This window comes from Elephas maximus, chromosome 18 (assembly GCF_024166365.1).
Source record: "Elephas maximus indicus isolate mEleMax1 chromosome 18, mEleMax1 primary haplotype, whole genome shotgun sequence".
NCBI classification, from domain to species: domain Eukaryota; kingdom Metazoa; phylum Chordata; class Mammalia; order Proboscidea; family Elephantidae; genus Elephas; species Elephas maximus.
The window spans coordinates 15,337,999-15,356,985 of record NC_064836.1 but is presented as its reverse complement, the minus strand read 5'-3'; the positions used below and the strand labels follow the sequence as shown (position 1 = coordinate 15,356,985).

The 18,987-nt window shown below is 42.9% G+C and overlaps 1 protein-coding gene across 3 annotated transcripts; it reads left to right on the top strand.

The window, feature by feature from the left end:
- Window positions 1-3,067: 3,067 nt before the first annotated feature.
- RAB29 (RAB29, member RAS oncogene family) lies at window positions 3,068-18,316 on the top strand. Of its 3 annotated transcripts, none has more exons than XM_049858110.1 (6): window positions 3,068-3,151; window positions 3,458-3,695; window positions 7,191-7,262; window positions 8,226-8,407; window positions 8,711-8,832; window positions 9,123-18,315. In XM_049858110.1, exons 2-6 carry the CDS (start codon window positions 3,572-3,574, stop codon window positions 9,235-9,237), a joined length of 615 nt encoding a protein of 204 aa, XP_049714067.1. In that variant the 5' UTR covers window positions 3,068-3,151; window positions 3,458-3,571; the 3' UTR covers window positions 9,238-18,315. The 3 variants fall into 3 exon arrangements, with proteins under 3 accessions (XP_049714067.1, XP_049714069.1, XP_049714068.1); XM_049858111.1 differs by having other exon boundaries at window positions 3,104-3,179; XM_049858112.1 differs by lacking the exon at window positions 3,458-3,695 and having other exon boundaries at window positions 3,082-3,151; window positions 9,123-18,316.
- Window positions 18,317-18,987: the final 671 nt, after the last annotated feature.

The window sequence follows — 18,987 nt, the reverse complement described above, 5'->3', positions numbered from 1 at the left end:
GAGTGAAGCAGGTCAGACACAAAATGACAAATATTGTATGATTCCACTTATATGGAATGTCTAGAATAGGCACATGCATAGAGACAAATGCTTGTTAATAGTTATCAGGGGTTAGGTTAGAAATAAATGATGCATTGCATTGGGCAAATTTGCTGCAAAAGACCTCTTTGAAGTGTTAAAAAGCAAAGATTTCACTTTAAGGACTAAGGTGCACCTGACCCAAGCCATGGTGTTTTCAATCGCCTCATATGCATGTGGAAACCCTGGTGGTGTAGTGGTTAAGAGCTTGGCTGCTAATCAAAAGGTCAGAAGTTCAAATCCACCATGCATTCCTTGGAAACCCTATGGTGCAGTTCTACTCTGCCCTATAGGGTCGTTTTGAGTCAGAATCAACTCTACAACAATGGTTTTTTTTTTGTTTTTTTTTTTTTCAGATTCATGTGAAAGCTGGGCAATGAATATACCATGAACTGCCAGAAGAATGAACAAATCTGTTGTGGAAGAAATACAGCCAGGGTGCCCCTTGAAAGCGAGGATGGCAAGGATTTGTCTTATGTACTCTGGACATGTTATCAGGAGGGATCAGTCCCTGGAGAACGGCATCACACTTGATAAAATAGAGAGTCAGCAAAAAAGAGGAAGACCCTCAATGAGATGGATTGGCACAGTGGCTGTAGCAATGGCTTCAAGCATAAACGACAATCATGAGGGTGGTACAGTACCAGGCAGTGTTTCCTTCTGTTGTATGTAGTGTCACTGTAAGTCAGAACTGACTCGATGGCGCCTAACAGCAACAACAGGAGTTAGGAGGAGGAGGAAATGGGAGTTACTGCTAAAGGGGTACTGAGTTTCTGTTCAGGGTGATGTAAAACTTTTGGAACTGGTGGCGGTAGCACAACATGGTGAATGTAGTATCACTGAATTATATACTTAAAAAGGGTTAAAATGGCAAACTTTTTGTTATATATATTTTACCACAATAAAAATTTTAAAAAGCAGTGGGGGGGGAGGGCTGTAAATGGACATCTGTAAAAGGAAATATTAATAATGCTCATGGTCTGAAGCCTCAGCAAAGGGAAGAAATGACAAGGCCAGTGACCGAAATAGGGAAAGTGAGAAAAGGAGCCGTTATTTGGCCAAGTGATGAGTTCAGTCCAAGAAGTAATGAGAGGGAAGCTGAGCTGTGGTGGAACATCCAAGTGGAGGTTACTTTTCGGAAGTTGGATGTAATGAATTAGAGGTAAAAACAGAGAGATATTTGAAACCAAGGGCAATTCACCAAAGGGAAGAGTTTATAGAACAATCAGCTCAGGGATTGTCTTGTTATCTAGGGTTGCTATAACAGAAATACCATAAGCAGATGGTTTTAATAAAGAGAAATTTATTCTTTCACAGTCTAGGAGGCTAAAAGTCCAAATTCAGGGTGCCAGCTCCAGGCGAAGGCCTTCTCTCTCTCTCGGCTCTGAAGGAAGTTCCTTACCATCAATCTTCCCCTGGACTGGGAGCTTCTCAGTGCAGGAACCTCAGGTCCAAAGGATGTGCTCTTCTCCTGGCACTACTTTCTTGGTGGTATGAGGTCCCCCTGGGTCTCTTTGCTTGCTTCTCTCTTTTACATTTTAAAAGAGATTGGCTTAAAACATAATCCAGTCTTGTAGATTGAGTCTCATCAACATAACTGCCGTTAATCTCATCTCATTAACTTTATAGAGATAGGATTTACAACACATGAAAATCACATCAGATGACAAAATGGTGGACAATCGCACAATACTGAGAATCATGGCCTAGCCAAGTTGATAGATATTTTGGGGGGACACAATTCAATCCATAACAGGGATCAAGAACCAAGCCTTAGGAAATACTTAGGGGGAGACGGGATGGAGAGAAACATAAAAGAAAAAGAGGTAGGATGACTATGAAAGAACAACGTCACAGAAGTCAAGTGGAAATAGATTTTAAGCCATTTGAACTATGTCAAAGCAAATAGGAATTGAGAAGGGCCATTAGAAAGGGATCTGAGACATTGTTAAAGATGTCTGACCTCCCCTAGCTAGGGTAACAAACAATTTGAGCTAAATAAATTGTGAACCATGCTGATATTCTTTCCTGGCAGAAAGCTAAGTGATAGTATTTCTACCAATAGATGTGGGCAGGATTTCACGAAGTCAGCCCTCTGGGCTATTTCCCCACAGCCCTACTGCTCCCACTTCTATTCCTGTGAAAAGCATAGAAAATGAAGCTCACCTTGCTTGCCAAACATACATCTTGTCCCCTTACCGCCTGCCTAAAAAACAGGCAGGTCGGAAAGGTTACAGGATGAAAATTTTAAATTACTTGCAAAACGAGTTTAATGATGATATGGCCAACAGCAGCAACAAATAAATAGAGCAAGGCTGATCCAATTAGCTTCCAGCTCAAATGATACATGTTTTGTCTAGAATATGGACTAGAATAGGGGCTGTGAGAGTGAGAATGAGGAACTATCTCTTGTTTTCTATCTTCATTGCTGTGGCTAGTTATTAAATGTTGTAACTTTTGGCATGGGATTTTCTAAGGGCCGGTCTCTTGGGTCAAGTTTCCCTGAACTTGCCTGATACTGGGTCATACCCAATGCCGTCAACTCGGGAACAAAAACCCAGTGCCTTCAAGTCGATTCCGACTCATAGTGACCCTATAGGACAGCGCAGAACTGCCCCATAGAGTTTCCAAGGAGCGCTTGGTGGATTCAAATTGCCAACCTTTTGGTTAACAGCCAAGCTCTTAACCACTATGCCACCAGGGTTTCCACAGAGCTCCATAGAACCTTTAAAGATACGAGGAATCTAATTTATCTGTAGAGGGATTTAGGAAGGTGAGATCATGTTGAACAAATCACCTGGAAGAACCCAGAATTATTTTAATATAAGATCCCAAACTAGTGACGAATTATGGGGGTTGTGAAAGTCTTGAAACTTCGCGTAGGCTTTTTTAATAAAAATAGTTCATAAACTACTTTTCCCAGGAGGCCTTGCGGCGAGCCTCCACACTCGGCTAGTTCTCTTCACCGCGAAGTGACATGGGAAATGTAGTGCTTCTCGCAATCTGCACGTGACGCATGCGGAGGGAGGCGAGGGGACCGCGCCACCAAGGCCAGCCAGGGTCCAGGAGTGAGGTGTGGAGTACTCTTATCTCCGAATTTGGTTTGTGCAGTGGGGGCAGGATCCCCATCTTCTGGCCCTAACCTTGAAATAAGCTGACCCGGCTTCAGTCGCCCACTGGAGCCGCCCGCGGGAAGTGCGGGTGGGTGAGGCAGCGAGGTGCTCCGTCCCGTTTCTCGGCAGCCGGGCCGGGAGGGGCAGAAAGTTCCAACAGCCGGGGGGCTTGGAGCCGAGCCCTACGCCCCACCCAGGCTGCGGCCGCGGGGGAGGAAGCGCGTAGAGGTGGAGTGCAAAGTTTCCTTTTTTTGCTTTTTCGTCAGAGCCGCCCCAGAGGCGGTGGGTGGGAATGCCTGACCTGAGTGTGTAGGGAGTCCGGAGCTAGAGGGGTTAAAACGCTTCCCACCTCCCTAAAACGCACACCCCGCTAGCCCGCCATGGGCAGCCGCGACCACCTGTTCAAAGTGCTGGTGGTGGGGGACGCCGCAGTGGGCAAGACGTCGCTGGTCCAGAGATACTCCCAGGACAGCTTCAGCAAACACTACAAGTCCACGGTGGGAGGTGAGACCTCGCTGGGGACAGGGGGGCGGCTGGACAGAGGCCCGACTAAGGACTCGAGCTGTGGGCCCAAGTGGGGTGGAGGGGAGGGAGCTCGTGTCCGTGGGTCCTTCTCAGGTCAGGAAGTGCGTGTTCGGGATCCTGAGGGGAGCGATTACTGGAGGTTTGATTTGCATGCCCCCTTGGGCTGCCCCACTTAGGTTTTCCCCGACAGAGCCAGCTGCCTGGAAAGAGATAGGGCGGAGGTGTGAAGATAAGAAATGGAGAAGGGAGGGTGAGAGAAAGCAGTTTCTGCGTTTCGCGAGCGAACTGTGAACTCAAGTTTCTTGCAGCCTTCGAAGCTGTCACAGGCAAATCTTAGCGAGGGGCAGGGGCAGCTGAGACCCTCTGTATGGCTCGGTAGGTGCCAGCTGCGACTGTGCGTTGTGGAGGGAGGAACAGAAGGATGTTTCACCTGGCCTCGAGGGGAGGACCTAGGACGTTGAGCTGGTCTGAAGGACCCTAGCTTTGTTATGGGAGTGCCTGGGCAGGGTGGGGACGGCAGATCCTCTGTGGGGCCTTGGCCACAGAATCAGGTGCTTATCAGGGCTGATGAGCTGTGTATTGTCCACTGATTGCTTAAAGGCAACCTAGGAATTCTTTGAAAAATGTGAAATATACCACTTTTCTGACCGATCTTCCTACCCCTCTTTCCCTCAAAGCGGGAAGGGGAGGAGGACAGGGGACACCAAGACTTAACTCATTTCTCTCTCAGGTGTGGATTTTGGACTCAACTGAGCTGTTTTTTTCAGAGATAGAGATGCCTTGTGGTTCCCTTTTCGTTAACTAGAGCGTGTTTAGCTGAGAGGAAACCCTGGTGATGTAGTGGTTAAGTGCTACGGCTGCTAACCAAAAGGTCAGCAGTTCTAATCCACCAGGTGCTCCCAGGAAACTCTATGGGGCAGTTCTACTCTGTCCTGTAGGGTTGCTATGAGTCGGAATTGACTCCATGGCAGTGGGTTTAGTTTTTTTGGTTCTTAGCTGAGAAGAACTAGTAAAGGGAAGAAGTAATTTAAACATTTATTTGTCTCTGTTAAAAGAACTTTTTTAAAGGAAAACACTTGTAACCCATTGCCGTGAAGTCAATTTGGACGACTCATAGCGAGAGCGACCCCATAGGACAGGGAGCCCCATAGAGTTTCCAATGCTGTAATCTTTATGGGAGCAGATCGCCAGCTCTTTTCTTCCTCAGAGAGGCTGGTGGGTTCAAACCGCCGACCTTTTGGTTAACCACTGCGCCACGAGGGCGCCTTGTAAAAACTTGCATTAGTCTGAATTTTGAAAATGGGTACTGGTGTTCATACAGAATTTTTTAAAATATCAAACATTTACATTGCAATTAAAGCATTCTCTTTCCCCTGTAAGACCATCAGCAAAATTAAGGGTTTAAAGTTTCGAAGATTGTTTCCTAACCACTTTGCCTCTTCCCCCTACTTCTAAATAATATGAGGGTCCCTATTTCATGGATGGATTGGAGCCTTGGTGGCACAGTGGTTAAGAGCTCATCTGCTAACCAAAGGGTTGGCAGTTTGAATCCACCAGCTGCTCCTTGGAAACCTTATGGGGGGTTCTACTCTGTCCTATAGGGTCACTATGAGTTGGAATTGAATCAACAGCAACGGGTTTTGTTTTGTTTTGTTTTCCTTTTAATTTAATGGATTATGGAGTCCCTGGGTGACATAAGGAAAACCTGGTGGCATAGTGGTTAAGGGCTGCAGCTACTAACCAAAGAGTTGGCAGTTCAGATCCTCCAGCCACTCCTTGGAAACCCTATGGGGCAGTTCCATTCTGTCCTTTAGGGTTGCTGTGAGTCGGAATCGACTCGACAGCAGCGGGTTTGGTTTTGGTGTTTTGGGTGATGCTGTGTGCTCAACTACTAGCTGAAAGGTTGGCAGTTCAGAGCCATCCAGAGGTGCCTCCGAGACAGGCCTGGCAATATGCTTCTGACAGGTCACAGCCTTGAAAACCCTGTGGAGCATAGTTCTGCTCTGCACACATGGGGTCGCCATGAGTCAAAGCCGCTAACAACAACAGTATTTCATGGGATTTGAGTTAAAAATGTCTTGCTAATTAACTTTTAGCAATTGCTCTGGTTTTCCTTTCGTAAAGAGTATACAGTAAAAAATCTGCAAAGCCAGGACTTGTGTAAGACGGAAACCTGCCGGAAGGAAAACAAATATTTTCCAGTGTGGTAGAACTGTGCCTTGTCAAAGGCAGAAGGAAGACTTCCGAGACTCGGAAAAACAAGGCATTCCCATCGAGTTCTGGTGCTGACAGTTTTCACTCTGACTCTAGCAAATTTTTTAGGGGGGGGGCCGGGGGGCGGCGTTTATTATAAATGTCCCCCAGCTCTTATTTCTGTCACAGATGTGGAAGAATGTATTTCCAGACCTCAAAAATTATCCTATTTCTCTGTTATCAAAAAGCTTTTCTCCTTGGAATGCTTGTTCAGCCTTAACTCACGGAGTCTCAGCACATCTAATGGAATCCTGAACAGATGTGGCGGTAGATTCCAGCGTAGCTCTTAAGCGCTATCCATGCAGTGTTCATTTCCTGGGAATCCTCTGGGACTTTTTCACTTTAATCCTGTTCCGGCCTGGGATAATTTCTATCGCCTTATGGAGGATATAGAATCCCCCAGGGCGTATTTTTCTCCCCCTGCACTTGAATTAGAAACCAACAGTGAAATGGAATGTGGAAGATGCAAGAGCGACCACACTTACCTCGTTTCTCCTCCCACCCCATCATCCCTTCCCTGAGAAAACCCCCAAATCTCCCAGAGACTGTTTAACCCGAGATTAGGAGTTGTTTTCATAATGACTGTCACCTTCCTGTCCCCAGCCTTTGAGACAAATAGTGTCAAATAAATTGTTTTGGCAGCAGAGTAACAGCTGGAGACTCCTTCGGAGAGGAAGTATGAATTATCTGTCTCATACCTAGTACACGAGGGTGGGCTCGGCTCAGTCTGTTAAGGGCTTAAAAATAAATGAGTAATCCCCAAAACTATTGCCCTGAGATACTCTTCAGACCTTGGATGTAGACTAGCCCCTGAGGCCACCTTATTTAGCTCTAAAAAATAAGGATTATCACTTGTAAGTACTGTGCTCCTTTAAAAAATCACCTGTACGATACCAAACAGTCAACAGTTACTGTGAAACAAAGACGGCAATATGAGGGGGCAGGGAGATGAAAATGGGACAACCAGAACGGAAATAATGAGTGTGTTCACACATTGTGAAGGGTGCAGCCAGTGTCACTGAACAACTCGCGTAGAGGTTTTTGAATAGGAACTTAAACGGCTGTGTAAACCTTTACTGAAAACACAATAAAATATTTGTAAAAATTAAAAATAAAATGGGTTTGGGAGCTGTGTGCCCCTAGAGTTGTAACTGCAGATTTGGTCTGGGTGTTTTTCAAAGGTTAAATTTCATTAACGTATGATATCCATTATACTTTCAGTGGATTTTGCTCTGAAGGTTCTTCAGTGGTCTGACTCGGAGATGGTACGGCTCCAGCTGTGGGATATTGCAGGTGAGCTGGGCAGGCTGGATAGGAACAAGGGAAGAAAGTTCAGTTCAGCTAGCAGTCTGTCAGAGAAAAAGGGGGACAGCCAAAACCCAAACTTCTTTCTGAAGGTGGAATGGTTAAGTTGCTCTGAGGATACAGAAACTTAAAGTTTTGCCCTAAACAGATGTAGAGCAGTGTTTGTGTGACTAAAGGGAATGGTAAGGTGGTAGGTTGTCCAGACCATAGGTAGACACTTCCACAGCAGGGGCAGGGCACTTTTTCTGGGTTCTCAGCTGACCTTGATGAGAAAAAAGATCCCTAGAAAATAGAGATAATAATAAGAAGTAGTAGTTTGTCTTGGAAGAAGTACAGCCAGAATGCTCCTCAGAAGCAAGGATGGCGAGACTACATCTCATATACTTTGGACACATTATCAGGAGGGACCAGTCCCTGGAGAAGGACATCATGCTTGATAAAGTAGAGGGTCAGTGAAAAAGAGGAAGACCCTCAACAAAATGGATTAATGCAGTGGCTGCAACAATGGGCCTATACGTAAGAACAACTGTGAGGATGGCACAGGACCGGGCAGTGTTTCATTCTGTTGTACATAGGGTTGCCATGGATTGGAACTGACTCAACAGCACGTAACAACAACAGCAACAACTCTTAGTACGTGCAAGCATACTCCTGAGCATTTTAGACTCACTGGCCCACAAATCCTCACGACAATTCCATGATAACAGCTACTGCCTTTACCCCTATTTTACAGGTGAGAGATAACGAAGCACTGAGAGCTTACCTTGCCCAGAGTCACATAGATAGTAAGTGGCAGAACAGGGATTTGAACTTGGACAGCCTGAGTGCAGAATCTTTACTACATATACTGCCTTTTCCCCCACAATCAAGGTAGAGAAGGCAGCGGGTCAGAGAGGGGACTGAAACTGTTTCTAAAATCACCTCCTTGTGTACCCTCCCCTTTCTCCACAGGACAGGAGCGCTTCACCTCTATGACACGACTATACTATCGGGATGCCTCTGCTTGTGTTATTATGTTTGATGTTACCAACGCCACTACATTTAGCAACAGCCAGAGGTGGAAACAGGACCTGGACAGCAAGCTCACACTGCCCAGTGGAGAGCCCGTGCCCTGCCTGCTCCTGGCCAACAAGGTATGGGATCAGTCTAGGAAAATGGCCTATGGTCAGAGAATATCCGTGGTTTAGAGAATATAGTCCAAGATGCCGTCTGGTTCTAGGCATCTTTTTCCCCTTCTCAAGTTGGCAGAATCATCTCTTCCGCTTTTCAGGGGATGGTGAGAGTGAAGCTTTCTTTGGGAAGAATGTTTATTATAGATTTTAGATGCTGGTGTCCTTAGCCCTTAGTTGGTGCTGGAATGTTTTAAATTCACAGGTATCTGAGCAGTGTTCCTATTCCCAGGAAGTTTATGATGTTGTCTTTTATTTCTCTGCCAGTGTGATCTGTCCCCTTGGGCAGTGAGCCGGGACCAGATTGACCGGTTCAGTAAAGAGAATGGTTTCACAGGTTGGACGGAAACATCAGTCAAGGAGAACAAAAACATTAATGAGGCCATGAGGTGAGTAACTTACGCTGTTCTGGGCATAAGTGTGTAGATTTCCCCACCTTCCACTGCCGCCCCATGGGCCCTCTTTTTTTGGTTCTGAGCCAACAAGAACAGATTGAGTCATTGGAATGCCAGTTTCTGAAGGTCAGGGATGCATCTTCCCTCCTGAGATAACTGGGGACAGAGGGGCATTTGAACCTTGTGGCTTTTCTGAATGCTGTCTTTTGATAAAACAGATGATGTCTGCCATTTCTCCATCACCTCCAACCAGTTCTCAGGCTTATTTTTTATTTGCTTTTTAGAGTCCTCATTGAAAAGATGATGAATAATTCCAGAGAAGACGTCATATCGTTGTCCACCCAAGGGGACTATATCAATCTACAAACCAAGGCCTCCTCCAGCTGGGCCTGTTGCTAGTAGTGTTTGACTTGTTTTTCATTCCAGTTTAAGGAGATCTTTTCAACTCTTCCCTTTGGATGCTCACCAAGCAGTTTTATTAGGTACATTTGAATGTGCCTTGAAACCATCAGTCGGCTTGTATAGCAGCTGTCCAGTAAGGAGGCCCATCATCATTTTAAGAAGACACCTGGGACCCATGTGCATTTCTGGATCTCCTGAAATTATCTTAGCCTTGCTCCTGCCTCACATGGTTGGGTTAGTGCCTTCTGATTAAGGAGGATCATCTCATATCCAATTCGTTATATGGAATTTTGTGGGAAGGGTTAGAAATCACCATCTGTGTTTTAAACATCATAATTCTCAGCTGCTTTGACCTGATTTTTCCATTTGATGGATGTTAATATCATGACTTCAGATTGAGGGGGTGGGGATCAAGTGTCATTTCCCAAATTCTAGGTCATTGCTTGCAGATACTTTCTGTCTTGGATTTTGAATTTAAACATCAGATTCCAGGATGTAGAAGGAGAGGCCTGGACATCTGTGGCTAAAGTCATAATTTGCTTCCTCTTGTCTTGGCTTCAAGAATAGTCCGGCTTTTAAACTACCTATGTTGTATGACGAGAGCATTTCTTTCCACAAGGAAAGAACTCTGCCAGTGGTGTGGGGGTGGGTTTGCAGGTATCTGGGTTGATGTGCTTGATGCGTAGTGCCATACGTGGCATCACTTGGCTGTGGGCTCTGAGATAGATCTGTTCCTGGCAGCTCTCAGAATTGAATGGAAGAGGAAGAGGGAGAAGTTAACAGAACTGAATCCTTGCTTATGAGCACTACCAGCAGTTAGTATTTAACAGCCATAGGAAACAAATACTGTGTACAGCCTAGCCTGGGGGTGGAGAATGGATAGATAGAAAATCATTAGGTAATTTAAAGGCTAAATTAGGCAGGGTTTTGAGTATCAGATCACTTCCAGGCAATTTAATTTGTAAAATTCTCTGTAGGATGATGATTTATAACCTACCCAAAGTTATGAACATTCTTAGTGAACTTGGAGGCCTAAGGTTCTTTGATAGGCCTTAGATAAGTGTCCTGAGTCAGTGGTTCCCAAATATAGCTGATCAGAACCACTTGGGAAATTCGTAAAAAGATAATTTTTAAATAAAATATTTTAAGATTTCTGGGCCTGTCTTAATTATCTAGTGCTGCCGTAACAGAAATACAACAAAGTGGATGGCTTTAACAGAGAAATTTATTCTCTCTCAGTCTAGTAGGCTACGAGTCCAAATTCAGGGCATCAGCTCCAGGGGAAGGCTTTCTCTCTCCGTTAGCTCTGGAGGAAGGTCCTTGTCATCAGTTTTCCCCTGGTAGAGGAGCTTCTCATCACAGGTACCCTGGGTCCAAAGGACGCGCAATTCTCCTGGGTCTTGTTTCTTGGTGGTATGAGGTTTCCATGTTTTTCTGTTTACTTTTCTCTTTTATATCTCAAAGAGAATGGCTTAAGACACTACCTAATCTTGTAGATTAAGTCGTGCCTCAGTAACATAACTGCCACTAATCCCATCTCATCAACATCGTAGAGTTAGGATTTACAACACGTAGGAAAATCACATCAGATGACAAAATGGTGGACAGTCACACAATACTGGGAATGGTGGCCTAGCCAAGTTGACAGATATTTTTGAGGGACACAATTGAGTCTATGACAGGGTCTGAACCTCAAACCTACAGAATCAAAATGTCCAGGGGTGAAGCCCTGGAGTTTGTTTTGTTTTCAAAGCGCCCTGGGTGGTTTTCATCGGCCTGGGTTGCAAACCATTGCTGGGGAACTGAAATGAGCCTGGGCATCTGTATTCTCTTAGTTCTCCAGGTGCTTCTGATACACACCAGACTTTGAAACCCACTGTACTGAGAGAAAGATCAAAGGCCAAACATCAGAAAGAAAATGGGGGCCAACCTGTCAATGTTATTGGGTATTTTAAAAAATGCCAGTTACTGCTACTTTTGCACAGTCTTTTGAGACCTTAACGTTCTCTTTTGTATTACTGTTTTTAAGTAGGGTTTTGATTGCGATGATTCTGAAGATAATAGTAACAAATTCCCTTTATGTGGGAGAAAACTGGTTTTTATTCACTAGTTTGAACCCGTGCAAAATCACAAATAAATTGAAAATTAAGTCTTGTGTTCATGGTAGTTATTGGTCTTTAAGTTAGTTTGTTGAAGTAGTTTTATACTGATAGCGCAAGAGTATTGTGGAAATGGAGCTTAAAAAAACACCTTCTTTTAAAAATGAAGTATTCTGTTTACCTGTTAATGTACTAGTACCAATTGCCTAGATCCTGTTGCCTAGTACTAACTCAGTACTTGATATAACATCCCAAATACTGCTTAGAAATGTGACCATTTTAATAAATTGAATTTGCTTTCTGTTGCCATTTGCCAGCTCAGGATTTACCTGCCTTTTCATGCATCGTTAGAGGCTGGCTGTCAGCTCTTCTGGATTTTCTCTGCCAGTTGGTGAACATTACGGGCCTGAAACTAATTAAAGAAGGAATGAAAATATAACTAATTCCTCTCTATCCCCCATCCATAAAGAAAAGAAAAGCAATTAGGATAAGGAAGAAATCTTTACAGAATTAGAAATGTGATTATACTAAAAATAATTAAGCCCTACTACCTCTTTGGTGAAACTGTTTGGAGCAGGGATATTGTTGTAACCCTTCCCTAGAGAAGTTTTTGTATTTAGGACAAGGTGCTCCACTAACCACTCAGGTGGTCTCTGGCCAAAAAGAAAACACATATTCCCAGCAGAGTGCTCTGAGAGACCTGAGGAAGGGCTGTAAACAGAGCTGTGGGCTTGTGACTGCCCTGGTTTCTACTTTGAACAGAATTGTGGAGCGACCAAATAAGCAGGGGCAAGAGATGCAGATGCAGGGAAGCCCCCTGAGCAGGAAGTAACGATTTGCTGTTTCATCAGTACTCATGGGCCAAAATTATTCCAAGATGATTTCCCTAATACACTTCCTTAGCTGTTGCTAAGGGGTGATTGGGTTCTTCATTGTGAGTGTGTATGCGCATATGTGGTAAAAATATATGTAACAGAACATTCGCCAGTTTAACAATATTTACACGAAAAATTCCCTGGCATTGATTATGTTCATCAGGTTGTGTAACCTTTACCACTATCTTTTTCCAAATTATTCCACCACCACCGACAGAAATGTAGTGGCTCCTAAGCAATGACTCCCCTTCGCCGTTTCCTCCCACCCATTTGGTCTCTATCTTTGCCTATTTTATATAAGTGAAATCATACAATATTTGTCCTTTTGTGACTGACTGATTTCACTCAGCATCATGTTTTTAAGATTGTTCCATGTTGTAGCATATACCAGGACTTCATTTCTCTTTGTGGCTGAGTAACATTCCACTGTATGTATTTTCCATGTTTATCCGTTGTTCTGTTGATGGACATTTAGGGTGTTTCCACCTTTTCACAGTTGTGAATAGTGCTGCAGTGAACATTGGTGTATGTGTTCCTGTTTGTGTTTCTGCTTTCAGTTCTTTTGGGTGTATACATAGGATTGGGATTGCTGGGTCACATAATAGTTCCATGAGTTCTTCATTTTTTCTTACTATCGCCAGATTTAACTTTTCCTTAGGTGGTCTATATTCTGTCCTCAGATGAGGCTTTTCCTCCTGGCCCTTCTGTAGGCAGTGGCCTTATTGCAGGGCATCATCGAAGGTCGTGGTCAGAGGATATAGCAATCTCCATGGTATTCTATAAAATCCAGTGACCAGATTGCCCGAGGAAACAGACCTTAGTGCCCTTTTTTTCCTCCACCCCTTTTTGTTCACTATGTATAAAAAGATTCCTCAGCAGTGTAAGTGACTCATCTATTAAAGTCAAATAACCCCCAAAGCTGTAAGTTGGAATAGGTAGGAAGCTAGTAGAAAATGGTGTGTGTTGGAAGGAATTCTACATGAATTTTTGATTCAGAAATAAACACCAGAAACTGAAAATGTATCTACATACGACCTTTGTTGTTGTTAGAAAAATCTTGCTTTTCTTTGGCTTTCTAACATGATCTGAATTCTCTTAAATTTGACCTTAGGGTTTCAGTATAATAATGCTGTTGCCCTTAACAGCCCTCTACTGTATAATGGGTCTATTTTAATACCTCTTCTTCAGATCTCCTTTGATTCACATTCAAAATCCATCTGATTGGGAACTAATAACATGTTAATGGGAATAAAGACGAGAAAGTGAATAGGAAGAGGAGGGAAATGAGATGACTTTTTTGCAGGACACCCTAGTCCCACTACATACCAAGATCTGATTTTATACAGAACTCTTCTCTCAGATCTGTGAGTTGTATGGGGCTCTTACGCTAGCTTTTAAATAAGAAGGCAAAGAAACAGTTCTTCCCATTTTATGTTTGAGAGAATAAATGTCTCAAAATTTGACTGACGGAAAGGCAGTGGTTGAATTTGTAGCAGAGCCAAGGCATAACTGCAAGGCTTCTGATTCCCTGTCTCCTTTCTGTCATTTAGGATTCTGGAAAACATTTGGCCTGAAAAACCTATTTTAGAAAATAAGCCAGACATTCAGAGACGCAGAACTGACCCCCTTTTTTGGGTTGAAACTCTTGATTCATGTTAAATAGCTTTCGAGGTCATGTTCATGAGTGGAATAGAGATGTGGAATTAAAGTTTGGGCCAAATTAGGTATATTGTAAAGAGCATACAGGGCAGACATATCCTAAAATGTTTCATTGGTGACTTTTGCTTACTAAGATAGGTCACCTAGGTACAGTGACTTTCATTTAATTTTGAATATCAACTTATTTTCAAATGCAGGGGTTTTGATAGCCATTCTGTTTTCAACAGTTGCTGCCAGTACCTAACATTTGCATGCTGATTATAGGCCAAGTACTCTTCTAAGCATTTTACTGGATCATTTTACTTTCACAATGACCTAATGAGATAAATATATGAGGAAACTGAGGCACAAAAAAAATTAAGATGAGGTTAGACAGCTGGCAGGTGACAAAGCTGAGATTTTTAACTTTAAGCAGTGACTCCAGAAACACTACACTGCCTCCCATTTTGGATGTGTATGTTTTGGGGGTGGCATCCTTGAAGTTTCTCCATATAACAAGTTTTCAGTATGGTGGAAACAGTAACTTATTAAATGGCTATAAAGATTTTTAGGAAAGTGGGGAAAAGAAAAATCCAAATCACTCATAGTCACACAATCCAAACAAAGCCTCTGTTTCCATTTTGATAAATTTGTTTTCAGCCATTATTTTTAATGCAAAGATTCTCCCACATATACGATTGTATTCACATTTAAATAAAACTTTCAACTACACATCTTTTATATACCTAGTATTGCAATAGGAGTTGTGGGGGATATAAAGACATGCCATACGAGTTCAAATGAAGAGGCCAAGGAATGTTTCTTAAAAGGAAGTAGGACTTGAAATGGATAAAAACTGAGAAAAGGGTAAGGTAGGATTTCAGGTTAGGAAGACAGGGAGTTTAACGTTCTTATGTGGGTTTGGGAAGTAGACAAATCAGAAGGCTCATGCTGTGGAGCAGTAGGAAATAAAGTTAGAAAGATTGTTGACAAATTGTCATTGTCATTGTTGTTAGTTGCCCTCAAGTCAGCTCCAAACTCACAGCAACCTTATGTATAAAAGAAAGCATTGTCCAGTTCTGCACCATTTTCGTGACCCTTGGTTTGGTTGAGTCCATCGTTCCACTCTTGTGTCAGTGTATTTCACTGAGAGTTTCTCTCATTTTCATTGGTTCTCTACTTTCCCAAATGTGGTGTCATTCCTGATAATGTGTCTAAAGTAAATGAGTCAAAGTTTTCTAAGGAACATTCTGGTTGTATTTCTTCTAAGACTGATTTGTTCATTCTTTGGCAGTCCATGGTACATTCAGTATTCTTTGCTGACACAACGGTTTGCATCAGTTCTTTTATCTTCCTTTTTCATTATCCAACTTACACATACCATGGCTTGGTTCAGACACACCTTAGTGATCCAAGTGGCATCTTTGCTTTCTAACACTTTAAAGAGGTCTTTTGCAGAAGATTTGTCCAATGCAGTACGTCATTTGATTTCTTGACAGCTACTTCTGTGGGCACTGATTGTTGATCCAAGTAGAATGAAATCATCGACAACTTCATTTTCTTCTCCATGACAGATTGCATAGATTATTAATTAATATAACTAATAGTTGCATGCCTGCCACGTGCCAGATACTTTATTAGGTGCATGGAATGCAGGACTGGGGAAGTGAAAGTCCCTGTCGAGGAAGGGCAGTCCAGAAAGGAGACAGACATGTAAAGAACTTCATCTCAGTATGGGCAGTGCAGAGTTTTTGCTTGTTGTGAGGGAGGACAAAGAGGGAAGTCAAGGATGACCTCATGGAAGAGAGGGCTGCAGAAGAGCTGCACTTGAGCTGCATAAGAGTTTGTCAACTAGATGACTGCATTTCAGACAGGTAAAAAAATGTGACCAAAGGCATGAGGGCAGACAACAAACAGCAGAGCTTGCTCAGGGAGCAGTGGGTGTTTACTGTGGCTGGAGCCTGGGGGGTAGAGTGGGGTGCTGTAGGGTAGAGGTGAGAAAACCAGATTGGAGATAGGGCCAAATCAAGGAGAGGTCTGTATGCCATGCCAAGCCATTTGGACTTCATCGTATAGTGGGAAGTTGTTACGGATTTAATTGTGTCCCCAGAAAACATGCACTGTAAATCCTAACTTCTGTGCCTATGGTTATAATAAGATTTGGGAATGGGCTGTCTTTGTTGTGTTAATGAGACAGGATTAGGGTAGGGTGTGTCTTAAATCAATCCCTTTAGAGATAATAAAAAGCAAAACCCACTGCCATCTAGTCATGCCATCAAAGCTCTTTGTATATTAATGATATTGTAAATGTACTACAAATGCATTTGTCATGTGTATTGTAAATATTTTTCCCAGTTCACGGAAGAACTTTAAGCAGAGTAATGTTAGATTTGTGCTTGAGAAATCTCTCTGCTGGTAGCTTAAACTCTAGGTTAAGGAGTTAAGACTTTATTGTGGAAACTGTGTGGAGTTATTAAAAATTTGTATATGAGAATGACATGAAACCAGTGCTTTAGGAAGGCAGTGTCATCTGTTGTATCTAGCACAGATTACAGAAAAAGGAAAGGCAAGTGAAAAATGAATTTGAGAGATGTGATGAAAATATCAAGAGATTTCCACGTTGAAGACTAACAATGGTGGTAGAGAACTCAAGTAATTGTTACAAAAATAGAGGAGTCAGGAAGAGAATGTACGGAAGCTGATGAGTTTGGCATAGATAAATTGAGCTTGCAGGCGCGCAAATGGAAATGTCTGTTAGGCAGTTAGGGATACTGCGCTGGAACCCAGAAGAGAGGCAGAGAGGCTGGCAGTAGTTGGTGGAATCTCACCCGTATTGGTAAAGGTTTGAATAGATAAATTCCCCTAGAAAGATTTAGGTGGTAGTGGAGAGAGAGACAATGCTTTGGACATCCACAGTGCTGAAAGATGATCGTCCTCACTTCTCACTGTCCTCTTCATCTGTAAGCCTTGGGCAATCTTTGTTCACAGGGTCCAGGGAGGATTGTGTTCTGTTGGAAGAGTAACCCAGCTGTTAAGAGTTTAGAGTTTTTCCTTCAGTGAAGGTAATATGGTCCCATTCTACCTCCCACAGTGCTTCATAGTACACAAACTACTTTTACACATTATTATTATTATGCCAACTTTGTGAAGTAGGTAGGAGCCAGTGTAATTACCCCCATTTTACAGATGAAGGAGTCGAAGCCCAGAGAGTTTTAAATTTGCTGAAGGTCACCTAGGTAGTAAATCATGGAGCTCAGAAAGATGTTTTTTATTACAAGTTTGGTGTAGTTTTTGTTACACCATGGGGCCTCACTCTCAGGAAAGTTCACATCACAGTATTTGTAAGTGGTTTAGGTGGATAAGGCTGTGTCTCCTGCAGTGTTAAAATTGGCAAGTTTTCTATGGACTTCTTTGGTGTGGAGCAGAAAAGTAAATGTTAGTCTTTTTTTGTTTTTTAGTTTTTTTCTTCTCCAATGTAAGCTGGATGTCAAGTTGTATATTGTTAACTTTTTTTAGTAGGAGAAATTCACCTAAACTTAGTTCTTGACGTTCTTAAAAGTAGAGAAGAAGTAGAATCCTGGAGCAGAAGGGATATATATTTGAGCAAAAGAGATCGAAAATTTAAATTGACTTTGGTACAACCTTTTTCTGGCTATGACTTGAGGCCGAGGGGAGCATGCTGGATAAGCATGAACCTTATCTCCAAGCAGGCGATTCAGCCTCTGGGATCACAGAAAGACTAACCAAAGACACACAGCTCTTTCTCCTGAGAACAGAAGGGCAGAGAGAGCCAGCAGTTGGAGGGAGGCCGTAAGAAAGAAAGGAAAAAAAAAAAAACTCAAGAGAATCTTTTTTTTTAACTTCTTGTTAGTGTCTTCAAAGAGAAGTACCTTTCCATGCTCCTGTGGCCAGTAGAAGCGGTGTCTGTCTTCAGACCTGGTTGGTTGACTTTTATGGGTTCACATAACTGGAAGAGTAAGTGCTCAAAACTTGTCCTAATGCTCCCTGTTGCTGTAGCATAGCCTTAAAGGAAACAGGTCTTCGTTAGGGATGTGAAGAATCATCAGTCCTACACCAGCCTGAGGTGGGTGGATTCGAGCAGCCGAACTTTTAACCACTGTGCCACCAGGGCTCCATGCTGGAATAGAGTGATGGATCCTAATTCAATCTGAGTTACTCCTTTTAAAAGAGGACGAGACACAGAAAAACAAAGGAAAAATGATCGTGCAAGCCAAGGAATGCCTGGGGCTACCAGAGTTGGTAGAGATCAAAAAGGATCTTCCTCTAGAAACTTTGGAGAGCACATGGCCTTGGTGACACCCTAAATTCAGACATCCAGCTTCCAGAACTGTGAGACAATAAATTTCTGTTCTTATAAACCACCTGATTTGTGGTACTTTGTTACAGCCCTAGGAAACAAATGCAGCAGGAAAATTAATTTTGGGGTTTAAAAAGCCATTAGAGTTAATTTCTAGGGAAAAGGAATAAGTGCCATTTTTATCTCCTTAGCCCTGAGCCTTTTTTGTTTTCATAGTTTTATTAAGTATATTGTTCCTTCAGAGTTATCCAACAGTGCTTCCAAAATCTAATCTTCAGTTCCTGACAGGCTTGTTGTGTTCGAGACAGGTGCCCAGAGCTAGAGGAACCTGACCTTGGAGACTGCATTCCAGGTCCTCCTGGCAGCCAGCTAGGACCCTTTTAGTTAGGCACAGCTCTGTACATGCCCACTAAAAAGTAAACTGGAAGTTAAAGTTTTAAGTTTTTTCCTTCCTAAGAGACAGTATTGAAATACTATTCGAATAAATGAGGAAGTGGAGGGAAGATACAAGCTGAAGCTAAGGTGAGGAGAGAGGTAGGGTATGGCCCTCATCTTGGAAGGGAAAGGCCTTCATTCAGTAGCCATCTGTATATTGGTTTTAGATTAAACTCCCAGGTCAATGCCTGGAACCTTCTACCTTCTTGGACATGCTATGATCAGTTCAGTTCATTACCTAATAAATGGGTAATAAGAATTCCTCTGCTTTGAGTCTGAAAACATTCCCCTTGAGAATGGGAACCAGACAAGGATGCCCTTTATCAACACTCTTATTCAACATTGTGCTGGAAGTCCTAGCCAGAGCCTTTAGGCTAGATAA

Bases quoted from the DNA above. Each gene is read 5' to 3' on its own strand.
- RAB29 (XM_049858110.1), top strand. From the start codon at position 3,572: ATGGGCAGCCGCGACCACCTGTTCAAAGTGCTGGTGGTGGGGGACGCC. The intron at 3,696-7,190 runs GTGAGACCTCGC...TTATACTTTCAG, and splicing joins CTACAAGTCCACGGTGGGAG to TGGATTTTGCTCTGAAGGTT. The intron at 7,263-8,225 runs GTGAGCTGGGCA...CTTTCTCCACAG, and splicing joins CCAGCTGTGGGATATTGCAG to GACAGGAGCGCTTCACCTCT.